Raw genomic sequence first — 26,264 nt, forward strand, 5'->3', positions numbered from 1 at the left:
CTTCTATTGGGTTTCAATTATATTCCATGTTTTAAATGTAAATTTCAGACTTCATAATTTATCTATTAATCATTAGTTTCTTCATTACTATGAAACATCATTAGTTTCTTCATTACTATGTATTCAGTATTGCAGATTTCTGCCACATCTACATATTCATTAGAACCTACCAGATGAAAAATATTTTAGAGCCTATCAGATTAAAGATCTATTATATATCTCATATGAAGAGTCTCTTTGTATTCATGATTACATTTAAAATAGATTTTAATTCTACTTGTCTTCCATTACTATACATTTGTATAAAAATATTAGATTTCTTCTCATTCTTAGTTTGTCTCCTGCCACCATAGTACACATAATATTCATTCCATCTCTCAAATCTTGTAATAGACTGTTTCTCAAGTAGTCAGTTAATTTTGCCATTACTACATATTCAGCAAATTTATTTTCCCACTCTTCTAAATGTGGAAGGATGTCTAATTTCCATTTTGCAGCATAAGTAATTCCAACTGCTGTCACCATGTATTTTAAATATATCTTCTAAAATGTTAATTTGTTAGACTGAACATCTAATTTGCTTGGCTCATTCCTGTACTGTGATTACTTTTCTTCTTTTTGCAAGTATACCTCTATTGCAAATGGTATTAATGGTCTTATGGTTTCATGGTATTTTATAGGAAACCTGATTATTTAAATTGTAACTCCTCATAAGACAGCCTGGTTTAAAGTGGAAGGGAATAAATTGAAGTAATAAATAAAATAAAATATTTTCCAGCAATATTTTATTTGTTTTGGAAAATTTGTCTAAAAAAATTAAGTCTTTCCTCTTCTTATCACACTTGTTAAATCCTGAAAGATCTGCGCTTTTCTCCCGCTCCTTTTGTTTCTCATGTTTTATTACAGGTAAACTGAACCAGTATATCTCAAGGTGGCTTATTCTTGAATGCAAATCTTGAATTCACTCTAAAAAAAATGGTTAATATCAGGAAAGTCTTCTTCAACTTTCAAAGAATGTTGAGGTAAATCACAAAAGCTTTGCCCTCACAAATTTGGTCTCCCAAAGTCTTCTGGGATTCCTCTAAAATGCAAGTTATTAGATCTGCATTAAATTTCCAGGATTTCAGTTTTGTTTTATATTCTTGATTGAATAATCTTATTTTTCTAAATGTTTCTAAATTGTTATATCTTGCTTCTTTTTTATTTTTATAATTTCTTGGGATTGTTCTTGCAGTTCTAAAATTAATTTCTGATAGTCCAGCCAATATCTCTTGATACAATTCTTGAATATCCTTCTGGGTTCTTTCCTCAGATTCTTGAATGTTTCTCTGAATATTCCTTAGGGTTCTCTTTTCTGACAATTGAATGGACTTTTGTGTTCTTTCTTCAAACTGTTGCATTTGGTGCACTGGTGTTTATGATCATTTTTCCACCACAGTTATGTGGTATTCATTTCTTTCATATTTTTTTTCTTTTCCCTTTGATGTGTTCCAGTTGTCATTTCCATATATTATTTGCATATACTATTTTCGATGCAAGTATGATGAGTACAACAATCAAAGTTTATACTGTTAAAATAATTCAGAATGCGTATTCATTAAAATACATGAAATCAGTGCTCTGTGAGTACATAGTGATATTATCTACAGTTCTTATTTTTAAAAACCTAAATGTAGCAAGTAATGAATATTCTGAATGAATATAGTATAAATGAAAAGGTAGCTTATCTTCTAATCATTAGTTCACAAACCAACAGAATGAAATTTTTTCTATTAAGGTCCATCCACCTCCAAATCTCCAAAAAGTTCCCAATCTGGAGTTGGCAACCCTTTTCTGGTAGAAGTGAACATTCTTCCTCCCCCTCCATTTTGTTTCTGTCTGACACCTGTTTCTTCCTCGCACAGTGATAAAGCAGTTAAGATAGTGCGCAGGTTTGAGATGCTCAAAGAAGCTTAGCAGAGTTTTAAGAGGTTTCATTAAAAGACTGTATGAGTCGAAAGAACCAAAAGCTACAAAAGAGGTTAGTAACATTAATGAAAAGAAAGACTGCAGGAAGCTGAAAACCTGCAGTTGTTGGCCTGGAATCTAAACTACCTACTCTGTAAAGGAAACAGTGGGATTTTGGCAAAAGATAAACAAACACTGGTATGGGTTCAAGGTTGCCAAGCAAAATAAAACAATTATAGAGCCCCCTTACCTGGCCCTCAGTCTTCATTTGGAAAAGGTTGGTGTGTCCCATGTTCCCTAGCACAGGGGTTTCATTTCATTGCTTGTAGTCATCCAGGTGAATCTCAAACATTTCATAACAAGTCAGCAGGCCATTTCAATGCACAGACCATGTTTAATTTATTTTTTATTGTCACACAGGAAAAAACTGAATGTTAACTGCAGTACAATTCAGAATTCTAATAATGAAATATATATTTGATTGAAATGATTGGATGCCTGTAAAATGCAACATGATAAATTAAAATATGCAAACAGATGTATAACTGAGGGAAAGGCAGTAAAGGAGGATAGCATTAAATGAGAATTAACAGTATGGTTTAAATATGTGACTTTCTTTTACAAGGAATACTGACCTGGATCTTTCTATAGCTTGGCCAATGTTCTAAGCTACAGAAACATCCAAGTTTTGCCTTGGACAGAACATCAGAGATGTTGATTGACAGTGAGTTAAGTGGAAAGAAGCAGAATGTTCATTAGACTGTTGATAGCCATGATGTTTTAGGTAATTATGCTTGTAAGCACTGCAATGTGTATGCCAATTGTGTAAAAGCTTGAACTCCTAAGAGTCTGGAAATAGGGAATATAACTTCAGAGAATAATGGTGGCACGGCAAAAGTGATCAGCCAGCTTGCTGTGGTGGTTAAGAGCAGCGGCTTCTAATATGTCTAGCTAGGTTTGATTCCCTGTTCCTCCACAGGCAGTCAGCTGTGTGATCTTGGACTAGACACAGTCCTGATAGTACTATTGTCACAGAACAGTCCTGTCAGAGCTCTCTCAGCCCCATCCATCTTACAGGGTATGGGGAGAGGATGGGAAGGTGTTTGTAAGCTGCTTTGAGACATCTTCTAACTCTTCTTCAATATTTTTGTTTGGTCATGTTGTTTGATTGATATTGTTACAATGACTAGTAAAAATTCCAGTATTTATTTTTGGAATACAAAAGCCATGACAGAACTGGGAAAGCATAAGCACCTCTTGTGAAACATTTTGAGGAACTGAAGGATATTAATATATTTCAATGTACCTGTCTAATCCTAACTCAGAAGGAAATCCTGAAGTCTTTAAAAAAATCTTGCTCCTTGACTGTGCGTAAAGTGCCATTAAGTTGCTTTCAGGACAAGTGAGAATCAAAGATGGTTTGTATGGTCTTTCTTGGTGGTCTCCCTTCCACGTTCTGGCCCTGCTTAACTTCTGAAATCTAATGAGATTGGGCTATACCATGCCATCTTCCCTCCTTAGAAAGTGCAAATATTGCAGCAATAGATATATTGAGGTAAAGATATGATTGATAAATACACAAATAACCTTGTATTGAGGTATTACCTTGTATTGAGGTATTAATTAATCTAATGTGTCAAATTGGTTTTGGATATCTGAAGAAACATGTAGCTTGATATATTGTATCATATCAGCTTGCCTACAGGTTAGGGATGTTGCAAATTTCATGGTGTCGACAGCAAAACTTCATGCATTTTACTGCCCGGAGCACAGATCAGCTAGTCAACAGATCTGTTCAACAACAACTCCAATAGTTGTGAAGAGCAACTGCCCCTCAGACTTCTAGCTGAATCCCCATCTTGAAGCAGCCTAGGGAGAAGTCTGGAGGGATAGATCCAAATCAAACTCAGCTGACATCAGTTGAGCAGCTCCATCTGTTCTCTATCTGCTCCCAAGCTTCTCTGATTAGAAATTGGGAGAAGCTTGGGATAGAAAGACCTGTCGTGATTGGCCTCTTTTCCCTTCCACCCCAAACAGTCAGTTCGGGTAGACAAGCCAATTGGAATGGACTTGGGGAGAAGCAGGATCTCCATCCCCATGATGACAGCTCATGCTGCATAGAATAGAAGCAGGGGATGAAATAAATGCTTTTATCCCCTTCTCATAAGTGACACAATAACTTGAAGAGTATATAGTGAGCTGCTTCTTCTACCACTCCCTTCAAATTAAGAGCTTGGGCTACAAAGATTGGGATCAGATCATGCCTGTTCTTTACAGGCCAATGTTAATTTTGGATGGACAGTAGCAATAAATAGCATCTTCCATCTCCATACAGAGCTGACAGAATAAGCTGCAAAGAATACAGTGATCTGCTCCTATTCCCTGTAGCCCAAGCTGAGTGCTGGGGAGGGGGGGGGGTGAGAAGGAATCTGCTTCTTTCCCCACAAATCAGCACTTGGGCTGCAAATTGTTTCTATTCCCTTCTAGTCCATTCTGTCAGTTTTTGAGTGATGTGGGAAAACACACTTCTATCACCTCCATCCAAATTTGATGAATGGCTACCGAGAAAAGGAATATCTGCTTCTGTTCTCTGCACCATCTTGCAATCTGCTCCTCCATCTTAGCTATACTCTGTCAAGAGATTTCTTAATAAGTTGAAGTTGGTCCTTAAATATAAAAAACGTCCCTTGAAAAAGCTGTAGGCGAAACACGTCGGGACATGTGTGATATAAGAATAAAAGAATTACTGAAACTGAAGAGGGACGACTCTATATAAGTCCAATTTGGATATTTTTTATTGCCATATTGGTTTCCCAGTGCGTCTGTACTATTCTATAACAGAAAGAATGGCAACCCTAGATGACCTTCAGGGTATAAATATTTTATTTATTTACTATTTTATTAATTGGACTTTTATGTTGCTGCTGTCAGACTAGCTGGCCAGTAATGGGTCTGGAACACACATATGTTTCTTTGCCATGTGAAATCTTCATTTACTAGTTATGCGCTTAGGGAGCATTAAACCATGACGGAACTTTTCAGGACTCGGAATTGACGTTTCCATTTAAACAATAGACCACCATTTCTACATAGCAAATATACTTCTGTAATTGAGCATGACCTGATGCACTGATTTGTGTTAATGCACTGATTATAGTTGCAACTGTTGGTCATTCAGTAGTAATTACTTCTATCAGATCACATGAGTGGACAATGCTGCCAGAACATTTCCAGCAATATTTCTGGTGAGCCTCTAGCCATCCCACCTGCTGCTCTTTCCTATGCTGCATCTTTGCAGATAACAAAAGCTCAAGTTCTTCTTATTGTTTAATCTCACAAATCTTTTATATGCCCCTTAGGTGACATCTGTGTGTTGTATCAGTGTTTGCTGATTTTGCATAGTGCAGGGAAATATGGGTAGACAAAGCAACAGTGTTGGGTGTGCCACAATTCAAAAGGCAGCTGCCATTTCAGAGGTGACAAATGAAAAGCTTTCAAATGGTTTCCACAATGGCAAACTCAGTTTGTAAATTCAGAGAGCACATTAGAGGTTTATGTAATTCTGGATTAGTTCTTGGACATATTTGCATTTACTCTGCTCTAGTTCGGCCTCAGAGTTTTGGCCTCAGTGTTCAGTTTTGGGCACCACAGTTGAAGAGGGATGTAGACAAAATGGAGTGTGTCCAGAGTAGGGCAACAAAGATGGTGGGGGCGGGGCTTGAGACCCAAGATGTATGAGCAAAGGTTGGGGGAGCTTGGTCTGTTTAGCCTAGAGAGGAGACAACTGAGAGGGGATCTGATAACCATCTTCAAGTATTTAAAAGGCTGCCATAAAGAAGATGGAGCAGAGTTGTTCTCTCTTTTCCTGGAGGGACAGACCAGAACCAATGGGATGAAATTAATTTAAAAGAAATTCCGTCTAAACATCAGGAAGAAGTTCCTGACAGAGCGGTTTCTCAGTGGAAAAGGCTTCCTCGGGAGGTGGCGGGTTCTTCATCTTTGGAAATTTTTAAACAGAGACTGGGTAGCCATCTGACGGAGAGGCTGATTTTGTTAAGGCTCAAGGGGGCTGCAAGTTACAGTGGATGAGCAATAGGGTTGTGTGTGTCCTGCATAGTGCAGGGGTTGGACTAGATGACCCAGGATCTATGAAAGGGCCCTGAGCTGCCCCTCTCCTTCATCCCAAAGTCAAGGACTGAATTACAGATAATTGCCATCATCATCACTTTCTATATTTTTATCCCATGATCCTTCCAAAGAACTGAGGGTGGAGCATGCAGTTTCCTCCTTCTCCTGTTTGTCATCAATACAACCCTGGGAGGTGTTTTTAAAAAGCAATTGGCCTAAGGTCACCCTGTGAGTTTCATGACAAACAGGGATCTGAACAAACATCTCTCCAGGCTTACTTCAACAAAAGTATGCCACTCTAGCTCTCTTTATGGTATAAATAATTTTGCTTATGCTCTGCACTAACCTGAGAATGGTACAATGAGTCTAAGCCTTAGAAACAGTAGATAGCAATTACTAATGAGGACTATTTCCCCATAATAGTTAGAAATAATTGTATGGCTGAATATAGGGGGGAAAGGGGGATTCAAATAATTTTCCAGGGTGTCTCCTGTTCCTTTAAAAATTAACCTTTCAATTATATTTTGTACTACAATAATGATGCCCATTAGCTGTATTAGACATTGATTTTATATAAATTAGGCTAGATGAAAATTGATTTGCCACTTTTCTAATCTAAATCATTTGGCAATGAAGGCATAGCATTGAGAAGGAGCTAAGTATATAGAAGTATATAAAAGGCTTTAGACTTCAACATAATATTTGAACATACAGTCTATACATGATAAATCTGTGATGGGTAATAAAAATAAACACTTTCTGGGAAAGGTAGTTGAGATGGCCACCAGCTCCTGGCATTCCCGGAGGAAGTTTTGGTCCTTGACCCATACCAGTTGGGCTTCTGTCCTGGCCACAGGGTGGAGACCACACTAGTTGCCTTGATGGATGATCTCCAGCAGTTCGGCTATCCTTGTGCTTTTAGATCTGTTGGCCACATTTGATGTGGTCAACCATGAGTTGTTAGCACACTGTCTTGCTGGGATGGAGATTAGGAGGATGGCTTTAAGGTGGCTGCTCTCCTTCTTCCAGAACTGGACACAGAGGGTGGCAGCAGGGCTGGAGTTATCATGCCCCTTTGAGCTTCCTTGCGAGATGCTGCAGAGGGTGATACTCTCCCCCACATTATTCAACATCTATATGTGCCCTCTTGCCCAGCTGGTCCAGAGCTTCGGGCTGGGATGTCACTAGTATGTAGATGACACCCTGCTCTATCTCCTTATGGACAGCTGAGAGGGGGTACAGCTTATGGCTGTACCTTCTGCCAGGAATTTGGAGGTGAACTTTGATGCCTCTTTATCTATAGAGGCTCAGAACATGAGGATGGCCCAACTGGCACTTTAGCATCTCTGCCAAGTTAGGCTACTAGCACTCTACCTGTACCCAGAACACCTGGCCACTAAGCCAGGGTGGCGCCCCAGACTCACAAGAGGTGAATGAATCAACTGCCCTCCTTACCTGTTGGAGGGTTTGAGGTGCCTCCTCCGAGTGGCACGGCTGCAGGAGATGGGGGAGCAGAGGCGTCCGGTTTAGTTCAACTGTCATTATGCCTTGGATGGGTTGAGCGGCCTCCTCCCGTTGACCTATGTGTCAAGTCTGTGGACACTGGGCCGAAGGGGGTCGGTGATTGTGAGCGCCCCGGGGCGTCTGGCCAACATGGCAAGTGTCTCGCTCATGGAACTCCAACCTGGTGGAATGAGCTCCAGGAAGAGCTGAGGGCCCTGACAGAGCTATCACTGTTCCACAGGGCCTGTAAGACAGATCTCTTATGTCAGGCATTTGGCTGAGGCTGGGCCAGGTAGATCAGGTCCCTCCCTGTATAGGCCCTATATGTTGGTTATTTGGACAGAATAACCACCCCTGAGATGGCAGTGTGGGGTTGAATGTGCTTTGGTCGGGTATGAGTTGGAAGGGAGGAATGGTTTTTACACAGGGTTTTGCTGCCAATCTTGGATTGTAGTTTTTGTAATTGCATTTTATATTATTTTAAATTCTTGTAAACCGCTGTGAGCTAGCAGGGTCCATGAGTGGCGGTCTATAAATAATAATGAAAAATAAAAACTGTGAAATGATTGCCCATCTCTCCCTTAATACAGCTGGAAACATTAATGGCATAAGAAATTTGATCTTGACCTTTGTTTAAGTATTATCTGCAAACCTGAGTTCTGGCAACCAGCTAGTTAAAGATATCTGTAACAGCTTATGCTGTATAAAAATAAGCGTAAGGGGTAGGTGGGTGAAGAGTGGGCAAGGCCTGTCCAGACTTTGGGCCAATTGTGACATGATGCATCTATCCCAATTAGCCCAAAGTCCAGACAGGACCCAAGGGCAATCTGGCGACATCACAGGCAGTTTGTCCCTGGACGCTGATGGAGACAGAAGTATGTGGACCTCCTGGGGTGGCAATTGTTGCCAGTCTGCCCCTGACCACCGCTGGGAGAGGAGGTCAGTAGGGCTGCCAAGGGGGGGGGGAATGGAGGCTTGGAAAGGCCGCACCAGTTCTTTTCACCCCAGGGCTGTCCTAACTGTCACATCCAATAACTTCACTTTGCCTCAGACCACTAACAGAGCTGGCAGGTGGCTGGTGAGTGTGCTACCTCCCCACTCCCTTCAGGCCTGCTGTCAAGGAAGCCTCTAACAGCCCCTGCCATAGGAGAGGGAGGCGTTTCTGAGAGCAATGCAGGGGAGTCTGTGGGCGTACTTGTGCTTTCCTTTGGGGGGAGGCGGGAAAGCTTTCCCCTTCTGCCATGCAATTGGCTGACAAGGAGGCCACAGAAAAGCCCCTTCTCACTTAAAATATTGCTCTGGCCTGCCTGGCTGCTGGAGGGAAGAAACAGCCAAGCCATGTGTATTCCTTCTTTGCGCTTCTCTGCTGATTTGAGGCCTACTGCACAGGGTTGTTGTGCAGACGAAACTGGATGCTGTTGTGGAGATTCTTTTGCCTACTGTTTCATCTGTACAACAACCCACTCCCAGACCCAATGAATATTCCAAACCATAGGTTCTTGACACCCATATCTCCACACCCATGCCCTCATTTGTCACCACTCCACTACAACCTCCCACACAACACACACAGTCAACCCCATGCCCTTAAAGACTGGACAACTCCTCCTCTTCTTCTTCCCACCGCCAAGCTCTAGCGCCCGTTGTATTCCAGGATACAATGGGCTTTGCCCTAGTCTATAAATAACATCTTATACTATTGGCTTATTTGTGCAGTTTTCTGTTCATGATCTCAGGTGGGTTGCTCCCACATTACACTACTTAAGTGAATGCTTGTGTGAGCAGAGAATTGTAGAATTCTCTGGCTGGCTCACCGAAAATGACTCTTTCGCTTCATATCAGATTCCCACAAGATGTTCCCCTGTTGTTGGTTTTATTCTTCAGCATTAAATTGGAATTGTAGGAACCAATATGTCTGGAAAGGAGGACTGTACTCAGCATCCCCCTTTGTGAGTAGTACCATATGTAACTCTACATTCCTCTGGAGTACAGTCTGCACTACCCATGATTATAATTGCAATGTGATAGGGTGGCTGATCTGTATGTATGTATGCCATGTCAATAAAGCATGTCATTTAAAATATCATATTCACTTTTTCAGAATTTGTCACTCCAGCACAGAATATCTTTCTTCAAATAACCCTGTATATCATGTTATCCTAACATACATTTTGGGCCTGAAATAAAAGGTCCCTATAAAGTACATATGTAGTCCTGTATCGAGATATCCCAGATAATTATCTACCATCCATCCATTCTTCTTCCCAAGATCTTGGAGTCACATACATGGTTCTTCCTGCTTCCCCTCTAGCCTCACAACAAGGTAGGTTAGTCTGAGAGGTTTGGGGAGAATACATAGTCACTTCTTAGCCAGCTTGGTGTAGAGTGCGGACTTCTAATCTGATGAGCCAGGTTTAATTCTGTGCTCCCCCAAATGCAGCCAGCTGGGTGACCTTGGGCTCGCCACAGCACTGATAAAGCTATTTTGACGAGCAGTAATATCAGGGCTCTCTCAGCCTCACCTACCTCACAGGGTGTCTGTTGTGAGGGGAGGAAAAAGAATATGATTGTAAGCTGCTTTGAGACTCCTTCAGGTAGAGAAAGTGGCATATAAGAACTGTGGGCCTTTCCGCACAAGGACCAATGTTGCCAATTGGTTCCACAAAGCGGAAACGCTATTTTAAATAGTGGAATCTTGGCGTTCTGCATACCTGAATTTGTAGTGGAATTCAGTAGCGTTTCATTCGTTCCCCACAGGTTTCCGGTCTCGCAGGAATCGCTAGAAAAGAAGCGGTTTCTTCTGTGCTTGTTCCCACCCCTGGCCATCAATCAAATGAACAGCCAATGGGCAGTTGTTATCATGCTCCGGAAAAGCCCCTTTTCCTTTATGCGCAGGTTTAAAAACACACACACACATTGTAACGAATATGCGTTGATTTGTTGCAACGGAGAGACCCATCTAGCTGGCGTGTGAGCTGGCGATTCATCGTTACCATGCTCCCCAGAGTGAAAAAAAAATCCCCCCCCGCACGGGTGCAATTTTCGGCCGAAAATAAAAGGAACTTGCAAACAGGGGGCTGTGTTGTGCTTGGGGACTTAGGGGAGCTTTAAAGAACTTCTGTGGAGGGACTGTAGCCGCAGAAGCCTCGCTGGGTGAATGAAGCCTCGCTGGTTCGTTGCTTTCCCCGCTCGCTCTGAGGGGGAAAAAAATGGCGATCGCTTCGCTAGAAGTTCGGAGGAGAGAGCCAGGGGGAGGGACTTTGTTGCAGCCACTACACTGAGAGCGCACAGGTCTTTTTCGCTAGTGTTGCAGGTTGCTGGCAGGAGTGTAGCGATTTTCTGAGGGTGAATCCACTTTCCTGGATTCACCGGAAATCGCTACAACGAAGCGATTTTAGCGCTAGTGTAGCAGGACTGTTGCAGATTGTGTGCGAGGTCATGCGGAATGGCAAATTAGTAGCGTTTACCATTTGTAAGCCTTCTGCTACTTTGAACTCGTGCAGAATGGCCCTGACTCTTCCTCTTCTAGCAAGGATTTGAATATGGGCCTCTCCAGTGCAAGTGCATCATCCTAGCTCTTAGGTCACACTGGATCTCTCACTTGGACTATTTTGGCTAACTTACACCATAAATAAGTGTTTACACATCTTTAAATTGGTCCTGTGGAGTAGTAGGAATAAAGGAGTAAGGGCAAGTGGGGAGGAGTTAGGGCGGGCCCTGTCCGGGATAAAAACTCGGAGGGGCGAATCAGGAGCCATGAAGCGGCTCCTGATTCGCCCCTCCGAGTGGCAATCGAGGGCCAACTGGCCATTGGCTACTTGGCCCGTCCTCCGAGGAGCGCTCCGGGTAGTCCATCAGCAACCATCGTGGACGTCCTGCCGCAGGCCTCACCCGGGTGCGGGGGGCGGCCTTCTCCCAGCCCCAGGAAGAGCCTTACCACATCCCCACGCTGCCCCAGCTAGTGCCCACTGGATTCCATGACTCTGCCTGCCCCCACGGGAACCACACTCTGCCCACCCACTGTTCCGCCGCCTCTGCAGCCTGCCCCGGCCTTCTGATGCCTCGAGGCCGCACTGCTGACCATGGACTCTACTAACGGTGAGTGCTGCACCCGTTCCACCTCGCCTGGCCCCGCATCACCGCGGGGACGACTTCTGCCCCCCAGGGTGAGGGCATGGGTCGGGCTGTGTGGCTTCCCCTTCCCTTTCTCCCCTTTCAAAGCCCATTTTTATAAATGGGCTTTGAAACTAGTTCTAAATAATTCAGAAATACTATTTTGTTAAATATTGTGTCAAAAGTAACTTATAGCATTAAATAAAATATTCTTCTAGTTGTATCTTTTCAGAGACTACAGGTAGTGTTTTGTTCCTTAAACCTACCAAATACACAAATTGAACGGAGAGCTCATTAAATGCCCTAAAGCATCCTCTAAAAGGTTAGCAAAGAAACACGGACAATCCAAGGGAAGGTACAGAATGTACTTTACTCTAGCCTTTCTTGCTTCTTATGGAACAGTGACATTAGTGATCCCCATTCTTTTGTTCCTCTTTTATAGATAGCTGTACAATTTAAACAACCCAAGTTTAATACAAATAAAAATTGTGCTTGTGATTTAAGCAGTGTCATGTTTTTTCTCCTGTGTTATATCTATACTACTTTGAATGATGAAGATTTTTGAAAGCATGGTCTTATTTTGCTGCTGTTCTTTTAAAAAAAGTCACATCTAGCCTCATTCAGTTGTTTTACAGCACCTTTTCCTTACAATTTCCCCCCTGTTCTAGTAATATTTTTTTACTATAGAAATTTGACATAGACCAGGCATTCTAAGCTATATCAAACAGGACAGACAGCAGAGAAAACTTCTTATCAGTTTCTTTTCAATGAATCGTTCTCGATTGCTTTTGTGATTAATATTTTACCAACTTGCATTCTGAAATATTATTCTGGCAATTAGTTTCAGCCAGCAGAATCTGGAGTGTAAAAGACCCCTGAGGATTTATTCCTATTTTTAGTATAATCTTTCATGTTAGAAAATAACAGTGTTTTATAGCATGGATGAGCACCAATCATGATCCCCAGATAAATGGTCAATAATCTGTATGTGCACACTCCCAGCACTGATAGAATTAAATGTACTCAGGACAACTGAGACCAATGTTTTCATCTGAGGCCCAGGTTTTATAGTGTCTTTCTGATTTAGTCACATCCACACCTACATTTATCTTTCTGACCCATGAGGATATTTGAATATGCTGAAATATCAACTTTGTTTAAGCAGGAGGAGTTGAAAATGTGGCTGTACAGTTCAGAGTAAGGGTACAGCTACTGATTCAGAGCGCAGAGCAATGTCTTTTGTTCAGTGATCTATGAGTTGTGGCTGTAAACTGGGCATAATCTTTAAAACTCTCTGCCAGTCCAACATAGATTGGGCATCTGCCTTGAACAAACATCATTTTCTATCTGCAAACAACCACAACAAACAGAACAATTCAAGCCTTGTTCAGATATTATGGTTTTTGTGCTCTAACCTTGTATAATGGGAATGTTCCACTCACAATCCTTCCAGTATACTTAGTTACCATTTTGTATGAACATGGAAAAATGTATTTTACGACTTTGAGGCACACCCTCAAAAATTGGATCGCCAGTCAAGCACATCAAAGCTGGAAAATATGTGCATTTCCTTATTCCCACACAAAGCCAACTACATTTGCCTTGCACATGAAAAGATCTGATTTATTTGGTCTAGCAATGTCAGTATAGTATACTCAGATTGACAGTGGCAGATTGTTCCTATAGTAATGTAAGACCACAATTAAAATGTATAATAATAAGAAATAGATAAGTATAACAAGTATGATGTGCAAAAAATGTCACCTGTAATTAACACTATTTGTTTTTCATACTTAAGTTTCTATTCGCTCAGGAAGGTTCATCCACTTTTATTTTCAATATAGTTGTTTATAAACAGTTTCATTAATTTCTTGTACACTAGCAAGTCTATTGGGGAACAAAACTAATTATAAAAAACAAAATACTCCCAGCAACCTAACTGCCATCACATGAAAAATATCTTAACAAGTTTCATGCATACAGTATATTAAGTGAAGCCATAGAACATGAGTTTAAATGGGAAAGACTATAGCATTAAAAAGGTGTAACAGTTTTGACTTATGCTCAGCTAGCATTTTTGTACCACCTACACATTCTTTGTGCTTGAATGTTTGAAATGTTTTTGCAAATTTTATACAACCAAACACTTCCTACTCATGCACACATTAAAAAAAATTATACAGTGTAACATAGATATGCTAAAAGACTTGTTAAAAACATCTGTCGGAAAGGGTGTCTGTGTGGCAGAAATCCCTCGTTACTGCAAAATAATTGCTTCCCTGGAGCCAAGCCCCGTAGGTGGCTAAATAAAATAGTAGTTTAATCTGAGCAAACCCCTAATGGTGTATTTATAGGGAATATGCTTTGGTTCAACTCATAAAAATATAGTAAAAGTTTGGCAACTTGGCTGTTCAAAACATGACACCTAAAATAGTTGTCTGAATAAAATTTCTTTGTTTTATTGAAAAGCGAATTAAATTTACTTTTCGGATGCAGTAAAGTTTTTGTTTTGGTGATAAATACAATTTCTGGAGTCACTCTCTTAAGGGTAGGTGAAATTAGCAGTAAAGCAGTAAGGAAGCAGTAATATGGATGACAGAGAGTGAGGTGGCTGGATGGAGTCACTGAAGCAGTTGGTGCAAACTTAAATGGACTCTGGGGAATGGTAGAGGACAGGAAGGCCTGGAGGATCATTGTCCATGGGGTTGCAATGGGTCGGACATGACTTCACACCTAACAACAACAACAACGTAAAGTACTATTTAATTACATTGACAATGCAATCTCATATACATAATCACTCCAGTTGAAGACCATTGAAATCAAAAATCCAGCTGAGACATATCTTGGCTGAACATTGATGTGCAGAGGACTTGCTGGGAAAGAGAGGTGACCACCCAGAGGCCCTCTAGTGTGCATGCTGTCAGAACATAGTGTACACAGCGTTAAGGGCAGGGCAAGGCCTGTGACATCTATTTAAATCACCATGAGTGAAATTAGGTTGACACATGGTGGCCTCCCTGCACAGAGGTCGTTTCCCTTAGTGATAGACTTCAGTAGGCAAGGGGATCTGCTCTCCTGGCTGGGAATGGTGTGGGTCCCCAGGGCACCTCTGGACTCCATGGGTTCTTGGTGCAGTCTGCTGACTGCTAGGTCAGGCTCCCTCTCCCATGCTGTGCCAATCCTCCCATGGGGAGGTAAATAAAGCTGTGTCCTTGTTTATTCCAACATTGGTGTCGCATTTTATTCCAACACATAATGGCCTCCTACAAGTCAAAAACCTGGCTGAGACTTACCTTGGCTGAACATTGACGCAGCAGAGGGCTTGCTGGGAGGGAGAGGTGACTACCCAGAATCCCTCTTGTGTGCATGCTGCCAGAATGCAGCACGCACAGTGTAAAAGCAGGGTGGGACCCGTTGCAGCTATTTAAATCACCATGTGCGTGGGTCTTGCCCTCTTCACAAAAGATGCCATGGGAGCTGCTTCCCTCCCGCCCACCCTATGTTGTTGTATACAGAATTGTTCAAGGCTTTGAGGTGGATGTTTTGTTCAAAAATTGTCACAGCTCTGGGTTTTCATGGGATAGAGCCTGTTGGCAGGGAGTCCAATGTGCAATCAGACTCCCTGGGGTTTGGGCTCTTATCTTATTCCAGCACATAATGCCCTCTTGCAAGCTTAGTATTCAGTAACTCTACGTAGAATTGTACTGCTTGTCAAATTGAGTCTTACCTCTTTGTCAAAAGTTCCTTGTGCCATTTTTATATTTTAAAGATATGTGAACTTGTGAACTTTCTGATGTGTGACGATTGCTTTCTCAGATGTCCTTTCAAATTGACTTCTTTTGAACAACCATAAATCATCAAAATATAAATGAATGTATCCAAGACAAATCTATCATTGTTTGAATCTCCTAAAACATTAAAGCTAGTTGGACAACTAGACTAAGACTTAGGACTTGTTTGGTATTATATGTACTGATAGTGAGAATGCCTCAAAGGTCGAACAGATAAAATTTAAAAGATATAGTGTACACGCTAATGTAGTTAAAATCAGAAGACTTGAATATCAGGCTGTATTAAATGTGACCCAGAATCAGCTTTACATAGACTATCATTCCCCATACAAAGTTGACGATAAATATCAAATGACCAACTCTTTGTAATCTGGAAAGGAGATTATTTGTTTTATATCCATTACAGAAACTCTCAGGCTATATTCTGACATCATGTTCTGTAGATTGGAACCAAGAAACTACAGTTCCTAAGTGTAGTTACTAATTGCAATTTGTTATGATACTGGAAGTCACAAACCAAACTTGAACAGTACTAACCCTAGCATGTTCCTGACCAAAGATGCCAATATTGGGAGAACATGTTCCCTGCTGAGAGATGAAACAGACTAGACAGACATTATGAAACCAGGGCTGACAAACAATCTTGAATGTTTTACTTATGCCTGCATAACAAACCATAGCATAACTGAGTGCATTCACAAGAACAGCCTCTAGAGCAACAGCATAAACAACACTTAATATATAAAGGACTGAGGAGAAGACGTTTTATATTCTTCTCCCTAGAACCTTCATCAGTCATCAGTACCTGGAGTGCCTCCCAATGGCCATCGCTACTGTGGCCGTGTCTGGAATGGCTCTCGTTGGCTGCCGCCACTGCAGCCAGGTCTAGAATGGCTTCTGTCATCCACCTCCGCTGCAGCTGGGCCTGGAGCAGTTCCAGTGTCCACTGCTGCGGCTGGAGCAGCTGCCAATGGTCACCGCAGAATCAAGGTAAGTCATTGAGGGGGGTGTTATATATTTTTGTTATGATTTCAGATTTTTCTGCAAACCTGAGGACTCCTCATGCTTGCAGGAAAATCTGTTGTGTTAATATGGCTCCAATATGCAGATATATCCACAGATGGGGTCCACAATTTGCTATTATATAGATATCAAGAGACAATAAGTATATTAATCAAACATAAATTCATGATTCCTGCTCAGTGAGTAGATAATCATACATGTGGCAGTCTCTGCAAAACACTGGAAAGCCCTCCCCGGTAGGGGTGGGGGGAGCTGGGTTTCTATCTTCATAACTAGTTTAGTTGTTTAAAGGTGTTTTGGGTGAAATGGTGGTACTTACTTGAATTTGTGCAGAATTCAGTAGCAGGAAGGATACATCAACATACCTCTATCCTTATTGACGTAGACTAGAGCTCCTGTACTCCGCTCTGGTTTGGCCTCACTTGGAGTACTGTGTTCAGTTTTGGGCACCCCAGTTGAAGAGGGATGTAGACAAACTGGAGCGTGTCCAGAGGAGGGCAACAAAGATGGTGAGGGGTTTGGAGACCAAGACGTATGAAGAAAGGTTGGGGGAGCTTGGTCTGTTTAGCCTAGAGAGGAGGCGATTTGAGAGGGGATTTGATAACCATCAAATATTTAAAAGGGTGCCATATAGAGGATGGAACAGAATTGTTCTCTCTTGCCCCAGAGGGATGGGCCAGAACCAATGGGATGAAATTAATTCAAAAGAAATTCTGTCTAAACATCAGGAAAAAGTTCCTGACAATCAGAGTGGTTTCTCAGTGGAACAGGCTTCCTTGGTAGGTGGTTGGTTCTCCATCTTTGGAAATGTTTAAACAGAGGCTAGATAGCCATCTGACGGAGCGGCTGATTCTGTGAAAGCTCAAGGGGGTGGCAGGTTACATTAGATGAGCAATAGGGATGTGAGTGTCCTGTGTAGTGCAGGGGATTGGACTAGATCAGTGGTCCCCAACCTGCAGTCCGCAGCCCGGTGCCGGGCCGCGAAGGCCAGGGCGCCAGGCCGTGGTTCCCTCTCCCCGCCCCCCCTTGCAGTAAAAAACTTCGCAGGCCGCAAGCTTGCGGCCCGGGAAGCTTCTTACTGTGGGAGGGGGGAGAGGGAATCAGGGTTGCGCCGCGCATACGCGCTGTGCGGGTGGGGCAGTTGCCCTGCCGGTCCCCAGCCGAAAAAAGGTTGGGGAACACTGGACTAGATCACCCATGCAGTTCCTTCCAGTGCTTTATTCTTTTATTTATATCCTTTATCATAAAACTCAGACTACTGGAATTTTGTCTTGTTTCCCCTCAACTTCCCTTGCTGAATTTCCAAGTTCAATTTCCGTGTTAGAAATTGCACAGGGCATGAGCTAGTGAACACAATAGAGATCGCAAAATATTCCCTTTACTTGCCACCTCATAAGCATTTGTAAGTATCTTATAAAATGTTCTTGGAGATTCACCACAAATTTCCTGCAAAATGCACTCTAGCTGTCTCAGCTCCATTTTTCTTTCATGCAGTTCCTGGGTAAACCATTAAACTGGCTTAGGAGCAGAGAGGGAACTGGGAAGCAATCTCATTGATGGTTTCTTGAGGACCCAACCAATCAGAATGCCCATATCTTCATGTATTTTGCTACTGTGAGCACAAAACTAACTGTCAGGGGAGCACTGAAAGGTTTGGGACTATATTGCTGAATAAAAGCAGATATTGTGCTATTACCTTTGCATGAATGACCAGGAGTACCATATAAGTAACAAAATATCTCCCAAAATATGTAACAAAATATATATGCTGCTTCTCCAAATACTCCAAATCTCTAGACCTGCTGGGTTTCTCACAACCATACCAAAGTATAGTAAGAACATTATAGGGGCTGAACAAATTGGCTTTAAAAAAGGTTGTTCAACACTAGACCACTGCGCTGTTCTATCCTCCCTATGCGATTATATAAAGCCTCCAAGAGGTAAATTATTTGTAGCCTTCATAGATCTGAAGATGGCGTTTGACTCTATCCTTAGATCATCTCTATGGAGCAATGGAGATCTATGGAGATCATCTCTATGGAGCAATATTGCCAATCTCAATATTGACCCTTGCCTCCTATTTCTGCGAAAGAGTTTGCACTCCAGTAACTCTTGTCAAATAAAATTTACCCATCAGGGTAATACTCTAACAAACAAAATACCTATAAAGATCGGTGTTAAGCAGGGCTGTTTTTGGCACCTCAGTTATTTAACCTATTCCTACACGATCTCCCTGTGTACCTTGAAGAGATGAATGGTCATCCGCCTATGTGAGGGTCAAGACCTACTCCCCTACTTTTGTATGCCAATGAAATGGTGTTATTATCCAGAACAAGAATTGGTCTCAAGCGTTATCTCATCAAATTTATTGCGTACTGTCTGGAAAATAATCTAAAAATTAACTTTCAAAAGACCAAAATAATAGTTTTTTCAAAAAGGCATTATAAATATTCATGGGTAATTGGTGGAAACAACATTGAACAGGTCTATCAATTCAAATACCTCGGTATCATTTAAAATTTTAACAAAAACGGCTAATGCACAAGAGGAAATTTAAGAGTTCTATGAAAGGTCCATTGGCTCTGTTAACAGAATTTTATTTTCATGACCTCAATGCAGCGCTGAAAATATATATGGCCAAAATGGTCCCACAGATGCTTTATGGGATACTAATCTGGATTGAAGCATTTAATCATGATCTAGAAGCACTTCACGTGTCCTTCCTCGGGTCATTATTCGAAGTCCCTAGCAATGCGGCTAATGACACCTTAATTGCTGAACTAGGCCAACAGAGGCTCGAAACCAGAGCCTGGTCTCTTACCTTTAGATACTGGATCAGTTTTCATTTTAGGGCAGTCAAATAACCTTTTGGCTGCCCTGTTAAGTGATACCCACAACTCCAATTGGTCTCATAGACTTTCTAACAGACTCCTCTCATTGGGCTTAGATTTACACTCTTTGATGAATCTTGAGGAGAAAAGTATATATAAGTTCATAGTAAGGAGACTGGAGGACATTGAATATCAATCCTTACTGTCATTTACATCTTCATCTTGCTCTCCCCGTGTATGGAATATTATCCCGTTATATAAAGTTATCCCACCCTACCTTACCATTATTGAAGATTACTCCATCAGGAAAGCTTCATTCTTGCTCGGCTGAACTCTTTCCCTTCTAATGTTCTCTTAGGGAGGTTTAACTGCATTCATTTAGTGGAGAGACTATGTTTTCATGGTTGTATGGTTCCCAATCTTCTTCCTCATATTATTTTGTTTTGCCCCAAGTTTTCTTTATACAGCTATGTGATATCTGACATTCTATCCTCCCTTCAATTCCACTGTGACGAAACTGTAATAGTTAATAGGCTTGTGCAATTCGGCCGCCAAGGCAGCCATTCCCTCCGGGCGCAGCCAGTGCCGAGACACGGGGGGGAGGGCAGCACGGGCGGCGACGCAATGGTAGGCGCAACCACGCAGGCACGGAACTCAGGCCAAAAGGCCTCCTTAGCTCCTCCCCCCTTTCTAGCAGCCATTGTATTTAAAAGTACAATGGGCTTTAAATCTAGTCAACAGCATAATTAGATTATGACAATAAAATAGACCAATATGAATGCTAAAATAATTAACCATAGCCAAATCTATATTTTGAACAGCAGGTATCCATCTCCATTTCTGTTTAGCTATTTTATTTTATAAATGTTACCTTACTGCAAACAAGATTGACAGGAACACACCATTCCCAAAAGGTTATCTATGATGATACAGCCATGGGGGAAAAGGTGACTCAACATGCTTCTGCAGTGGAAAGGATTTGCTAAATGGTATATATCATTAAATTTTATTAAACTGAAACTGAAATTTTATTAAACTAAAACTGATGTTAAAAGCTTTCTACATTTTGCTCTAAATGAGGTGAGCAGCAGTATTTTGCAGTCTTTAAAGAAGACTTAGGATCCTATTCCCAAGGGTATCAGAATATGAACCATGGTAGGGGAGCATCCTGGACTGCTCCAGTTTGGGCTTCCAAAATTAAGTAAAAAAAGAAAGGAAATCACTCCTAGAATCTTATATAATCTAAGCTCTACTCCTGCCCCAAAATCTATTTTAAGTGCACGTGCTGTTTCTGAGATGTGGCAATGAGTGTTTCTCACTGTATAGGTAACTTTGGGCACAAGAGTATGCAAGAACCTCAGTGAGGTAGCAGCTTTAAGAGGAATTGGGTCTTCATACATCCTCAGCAGGGAAGTGTTGAGAACCACACATACTGAGGTTGGGTACAGGCAGCAGTTATTCATTTCTGTCCGTCCTTGGTTCAATATGCAGCAACCATAGGAGACTACTTGCTAAATAATGAGTGAACTTGGAATAAAGCTGAAGCATATTTTAATTCCAGTCTTTCTTTATTCCTTTCTCCTTCCTACTCCCTCTTTTGGCACAAGTTGCAAGACAGCAGCATAAAGCAAACTTGCCATGCTGAGAGGATCTGAGAGACTAGACTAAATCCTTGACAATAGCTGCTGCTCAGACGCTTAACATTTCCACATTGCTACTTCCTGATTAAAAAAAGATTCTCATACCCTTAATATGTGTGTGACAGAGAAAGTTTTGAGAAATCACAGCACAACATCAATGGGAACTACTTAGAGTTACCAACCTCAATTGCTGCTCCAGAATTTATTAGTAGATCCAGATGCAGTTATGGGTATTCTTTGGCATCAGTGGTAGCCATTTTGTATATGTTCTTCTGAAGAATAAGTTAGACATTCCATAATTTATACATTCCATAGATAATCCATTTTCACAACACATGCTTAACTAGTAGCATTTCATGAGTGATTTTGTTGTTGTTAAGGAAATACATGGTGACTGAAATTTTACAAATAGGATTTCACAATACACAGGATGAAAATATACAATTTGAACAGCTTGTGAATGCAAGCCATATGCATTTCTTTTCTTACACTAGGGTTACTGAGAATGATAGGTCCAGATTAGATGGGTTATACAAACAAACAGAAAACAACAATCCCCACTGGTAAATATTCTTTTTTGAGATATGATAGCCACTATTCAGTACACAGTAAAATAATTTGCTGTTTAGCCAGTTTCTAAACATTGGAATTACACTAGTATATAGATTTTCCACAACAAGTCTAAGATCCTAGAACAAAATTTAGGAACCAGAGGGAACACAAGCCAGGTTTTAAATTCAGGTAATCATAAAAGTCCAGTAGCACCCTAGAGATAAACAAGATTGGGGGGGGGCATAAGCTTTCAAGAGTCAAAGCTCCCTTTGTCAGATACCTTCATCAGAGCTTATCATAAAGATGCTGCTTACCAAAGGACAGGGCTATTACAAAATGTTAAAAAATGATCCTAGGGGGGCTTTGAGTTTCAACCATATAAGTATAGTGTGATTAGAAGTGTATTATTTAAGATGACTTCTAACTTAAAAGATCAGTTTGTTCACACGGTGTGAATTTCCAGGTAAGGTTACTCCAGTTTATCTGTAGGCCATTAGCTTTGTGAAGACTGTACTTTTTGCAAGCTTACTAGCAATATGAAAAGTTTCATTAAATCTTTATGATAATAACAAATAATGTTTTGTTTAAAATGCTACCACATTAAGTTCCAAATGGGTAATTTACATCATAAATGCCCTTATGATAAAATTCAAATTGACGAAACTTCAAGAAAACAAAAAATACACATTCCTGAACATAAAAGCAATATATTCATCATAAAAGAACAGGTGCCTCCTTACTTCACAGAACACAATCATGGTCCCACCAATTTCATATTTCACCATGCATACATCTGAAAACTGCTCAGAAGCTTCAGGTGGTTCAAAATGCTGTATATATGGCACTCAGAACGCTGAGAAAAGATAATGTGTACTAAGACAAAATAGCTGTTTTGGGAGATAGGACCAATCACAAAATGGCCACCATCTGTAAGAAAACTGCAGAATGTTGAGATGTTCTAAGCCAGGCTTTCTCAACCATGGTTTCTTGGAACCCTGGGATTTCTTGATGGCCATGGAAGGGTTTCCTGAATGGGTGGGATTTAATTATCTGTTCCACGTAATATATATCTGGTAAGGGCTTGGAGCATGTCTCATGGCTTAAGTGCCACTTAACACCCGCTTAGGGGAGCTGTCCCACCCCTGAGTACCTCCTCCTCCAACCAGCTTGCCTGTCTGTTCCCTACCCCTGACCACCCGCTCCTCCTTCCACTTCTCTTTGAGGCTTGGAGGCTGGAGGTCCATGCCCTGTGAGAGCTGCCCCTGCCGGTGAGTTCCATAACAGCTGCCTATAGTCTTTCTAGGGGAGGGGGAATCCATCTGCAGAGTTTTTCCACTCCACCTCCCTAATTTTGCACCCATTGTATTCCTGAGTGCAATGGACTTGGCCCCTAGTACTTTATATATATATATATTTAATTTGCTAAACATTTATCTATTTATATGACCACATGTGGTCCTGTCAACCCACTCAACCCCTTCTAAAATGGTCAGTAATGGACTTGGAGTAGGGTGGGAAGGGCAGGGTCCCTGGGTGAGCCTGCATATTCCCAACCATATTTTGCATGATTGTACCACTTCTGGGGTTTCTTGAAGCCTGAGGAATGTTTCAGGAGTTTCTTAATGGTAAAAAAGTTGACAAAGGCTCTTCTAAGCCAACCATCTTTCAGCAATTAGGGCAACTATTTCCCAATGGACACTCCCTGAAGAATCAAATTTACAGTAGGGCTTTGAAGTATCTCCTGCTCCAGTGTGAGAGACAAAATCCAGTGCTAGCTCTTTCCTTTAGGGAAGAAGCAAGTGTACTGCAGGGTACCCCACCTATACAAAACTGAGGATCACTGCCACGGATTTAATAGGCTGCTTGATTCTGCCCAACTAAAACATTTCAAATAAGGCCTTATTGTGTTTGGCCCCACTATGTGGTAGTTAGTTATCAAAGATTGCTGTAGCACTACACTTGTGTAACACCCTTTCCTTAATCTGTACGGCATTTAATTTGTGTTGTTTCCCATACAAGAACAAACCTGGGGGGCTTTCCGCACAAGGACCAAATTTGCTGAATGTTTTCAGTATGCAGAAATGCTATATTTAATAGTGAAATTTCGTCATTCCGCATACATTTAATTTTAGTGGAATATTGAAGTCCCAGTAGCGTTGTATTCGTTCCCCACAGGTTTCCGGTCTCGCTGGAATCGCAACAAAGGAAGCAATATTTTTCCACACTTCTTTCTGCCCCTGGCCGTCAATCCAACAGAACAGCAAATGAACTGTTGTGTTCGTGCTCCCCAAAAGCCCCTTTCCCTTAAAAAACTGTTTTTTAAAAAAGCTGAAAACACCAGTAGCAACGAATATGTGTTCATTCATTGTCTCAGAAAGACCTTTTTTGTTGGCATAGGAGCTGGTGCTTAAACGTTTACACGCTCTTCAAGTAAAAAAAAAAATCCCCCCCTCATGGCCGTGATTTGTGGCCGAAATTATGGCCAGTGTCGAACAGGGGGCTGTATTGTGCTTGGGAACTTTAAAGACACTAGTAGGGAGCTTTGTTTTACTGTTAATCACTTCTGTGGAGGGACTTTAGCTGGAGAAGCCTCGCTCTTTCATTGCTTTTGCCGGTCTAAGGGAAAAAAATGGCGATCGCGTCTCCGGAAGCTCGGGGGTGAGAGCGAGGGAGGGACATTCTTTCTACCGCTACATTGAGAACACACATGTCTTTTTCGGATGTGTTGCAGGTTGTTCTCAAGAGTCTAGCGGTTTTTTTAAGGGGGAATCCACTTTTCTGGATTTCCCGAAAAGTGCTACAATGAAGCGATTTTTGCGGGAGTGTTGCAGGAGTGTTGCAGATTGTGTACGCCATTATACGGAATGTTGAATTAATAGCGTTTACCAAAGGTAGGACTTCTGCTACATTTAAGTCATGCGGAATGGCCCTGAGTGTCCTCCTAGATTTTTTGGATTAGTTCTGGTTTCTTATGGGTTGCAAGAGTTTTTAATGTATTTATTTGTTGTGTTTATTTTTCCACTCCAGACCTTATAGTTGTTGTTACTTATGTTTTAATTTGTTTTTTATGTTTTATTGTATATTTATACGTTTTGTTTTTTGACATAGTTTTGCTTTTGCCCCTCCACCCATTCATGAAAGAGAAGGAATACACGTCTTTTAAATAAATAGTTAACAATGAATATTTGGAACACCTCAAACAGCTTTTCTCATGCAGCTATTCCAGCTATATTAAGAAAGATGTTTGTAAATATGGCAGTACACATGCACTTATCTTTCTGCCTCTGTTGGGAAGTACATATCTTTGTTTTCCAACAGAACAGCATTTGGCAGGCAGAACACACAATTGCTTTTTTTTAAAAAAATGCAAATAAGTCCGATAGCCAATAGGCGATTAAAGGAAATAATGCCAGGTTTAATGCACACCTGCAGCTTACACTGTTGACTTGAAAGCTGCACTGTTATTACATGTTGGCAGTCCTAATGTACTTTCCCTGTGGGTCAGAGCATCTATTCCCCACTTCATCCCTTCACCTACTTGACTCTGACATGTGCAAATAAGTTTTGAGTGGCATCCCGGCCCTCCCCACATTCTGCCTTCGGATGTACACGAGCTTTCCCCTTAGTTAACGCCTCGCTGTTGATGGGGAAAGCCTTCGTGAGCATGAAGGGTCCTGCGGCTCTTGCAGCCTGATCGCATGGAGTTCGGCGCGCCTTTCTGACCACAAGACCAGCAGAAAACTGCCTTGAAACGAGCGCTGCCCGTCTCCGTCCCTGCACGCCGGGCTTGAGGTTTCGTGCGCGGCTCTGACGCCTTCGTGTTACCTCCTCGCACCTGGACGAAGAGCGGCGGGAGGGAGGGAAGGAAGGAAGGAAGGGGGAGCGTCTCTCGCTAAACTAGCTGTCCTCCTCCCGCCCTGTCTCTTGGCAACATATAATTAAAAATAAAAAACCCCACCTCCCAAGCTCGGGCTGCTGTTGGTCTCGGGCGTGTGGCACCAAAGCCACACCTTGGGCTCGGCAGCCGGCTCTGAATCCCAGCGCCTTGGCCAGGGGAGAGGCGCGCCTCGCGAGGCGAGGGTAAGAAGGCTGGCGGAGGACAGCGCAGCTGTGGCGGCGAGGCGAGCCTCGTTGTGGGCGCCGCAGATGGGGAAGAAGTGGCGGAGTCCCAGCGAGGCGGAGAAAGACTCCCTGGACAAGGAGGAACTTGGCCGGCGGAGGAGCAGGAGCGCCAGCCGAGGGAGGTTTGCGGAGTCCTGGAAGAGGTTAAGTTCCCGGCGAGGCTCCGCCAAGCGCGCCGGGCTCCAGGCGCATCAGCCGGCGGTAAGTGTCTGGGGAGGGACGCCGCCCTCTCTCCCTCCCTCCGGAGCTCTGGCGGGAGCAAACAGGTGGAGCCGCCGGAGGAGCAGTAAGCAGAACAGTCCTCCAGCAGCCTCGGCTTCCGTGGCTCGCATTCTGCCCCGGGCTGGGGGCAAGGTCAAAACACGCCACAGGGAGGCCCAGCAGGAGGCGCGCTCCCGTAAGGGCGGCCGGTCTGCCCCACACAAGTGGAAGGGGCCACGGTGGTTGGGAAGTCCTGCAAACGGGCGTCACCACGATTCTCGTTCCCTTGGAATCTGTCGGTCCAAAGGGAACACTGCCCGGAATCCCCTCTGCACAACTTACCTCCGCGACAAGCGTCGTCGCAGGTGAGGAGGCGATTGGTCACCTTAACCCAACCACCTTCTTAGTAG

At 42.3% G+C, this 26,264-nt stretch overlaps 1 protein-coding gene across 8 annotated transcripts in view; it reads left to right on the forward strand.

The window, feature by feature from the left end:
- Positions 1-26,264, forward strand: part of TRPM3 (transient receptor potential cation channel subfamily M member 3) — a 427,187-nt gene that overhangs the window by 20,662 nt on the left and 380,261 nt on the right. For 5 of the 8 annotated variants that reach the window (XM_077344811.1, XM_077344812.1, XM_077344814.1 and 2 more), the window contains exon 2: positions 16,269-16,475. The exons of 1 other annotated variant lie outside the window; for it this stretch is intronic. In XM_077344811.1, coding sequence (XP_077200926.1) covers positions 16,269-16,475 — 207 coding nt within the window. Of the gene's footprint in view, positions 1-16,268; positions 16,476-25,519; positions 25,855-26,264 lie in introns of those variants that run through there. 2 more of the 8 variants (XM_077344813.1, XM_077344816.1) reach the window with 1 other exon arrangement.

The sequence above is a fragment of the Paroedura picta genome, chromosome 7 (assembly GCF_049243985.1).
Source record: "Paroedura picta isolate Pp20150507F chromosome 7, Ppicta_v3.0, whole genome shotgun sequence".
Classification (NCBI taxonomy): domain Eukaryota; kingdom Metazoa; phylum Chordata; class Lepidosauria; order Squamata; family Gekkonidae; genus Paroedura; species Paroedura picta.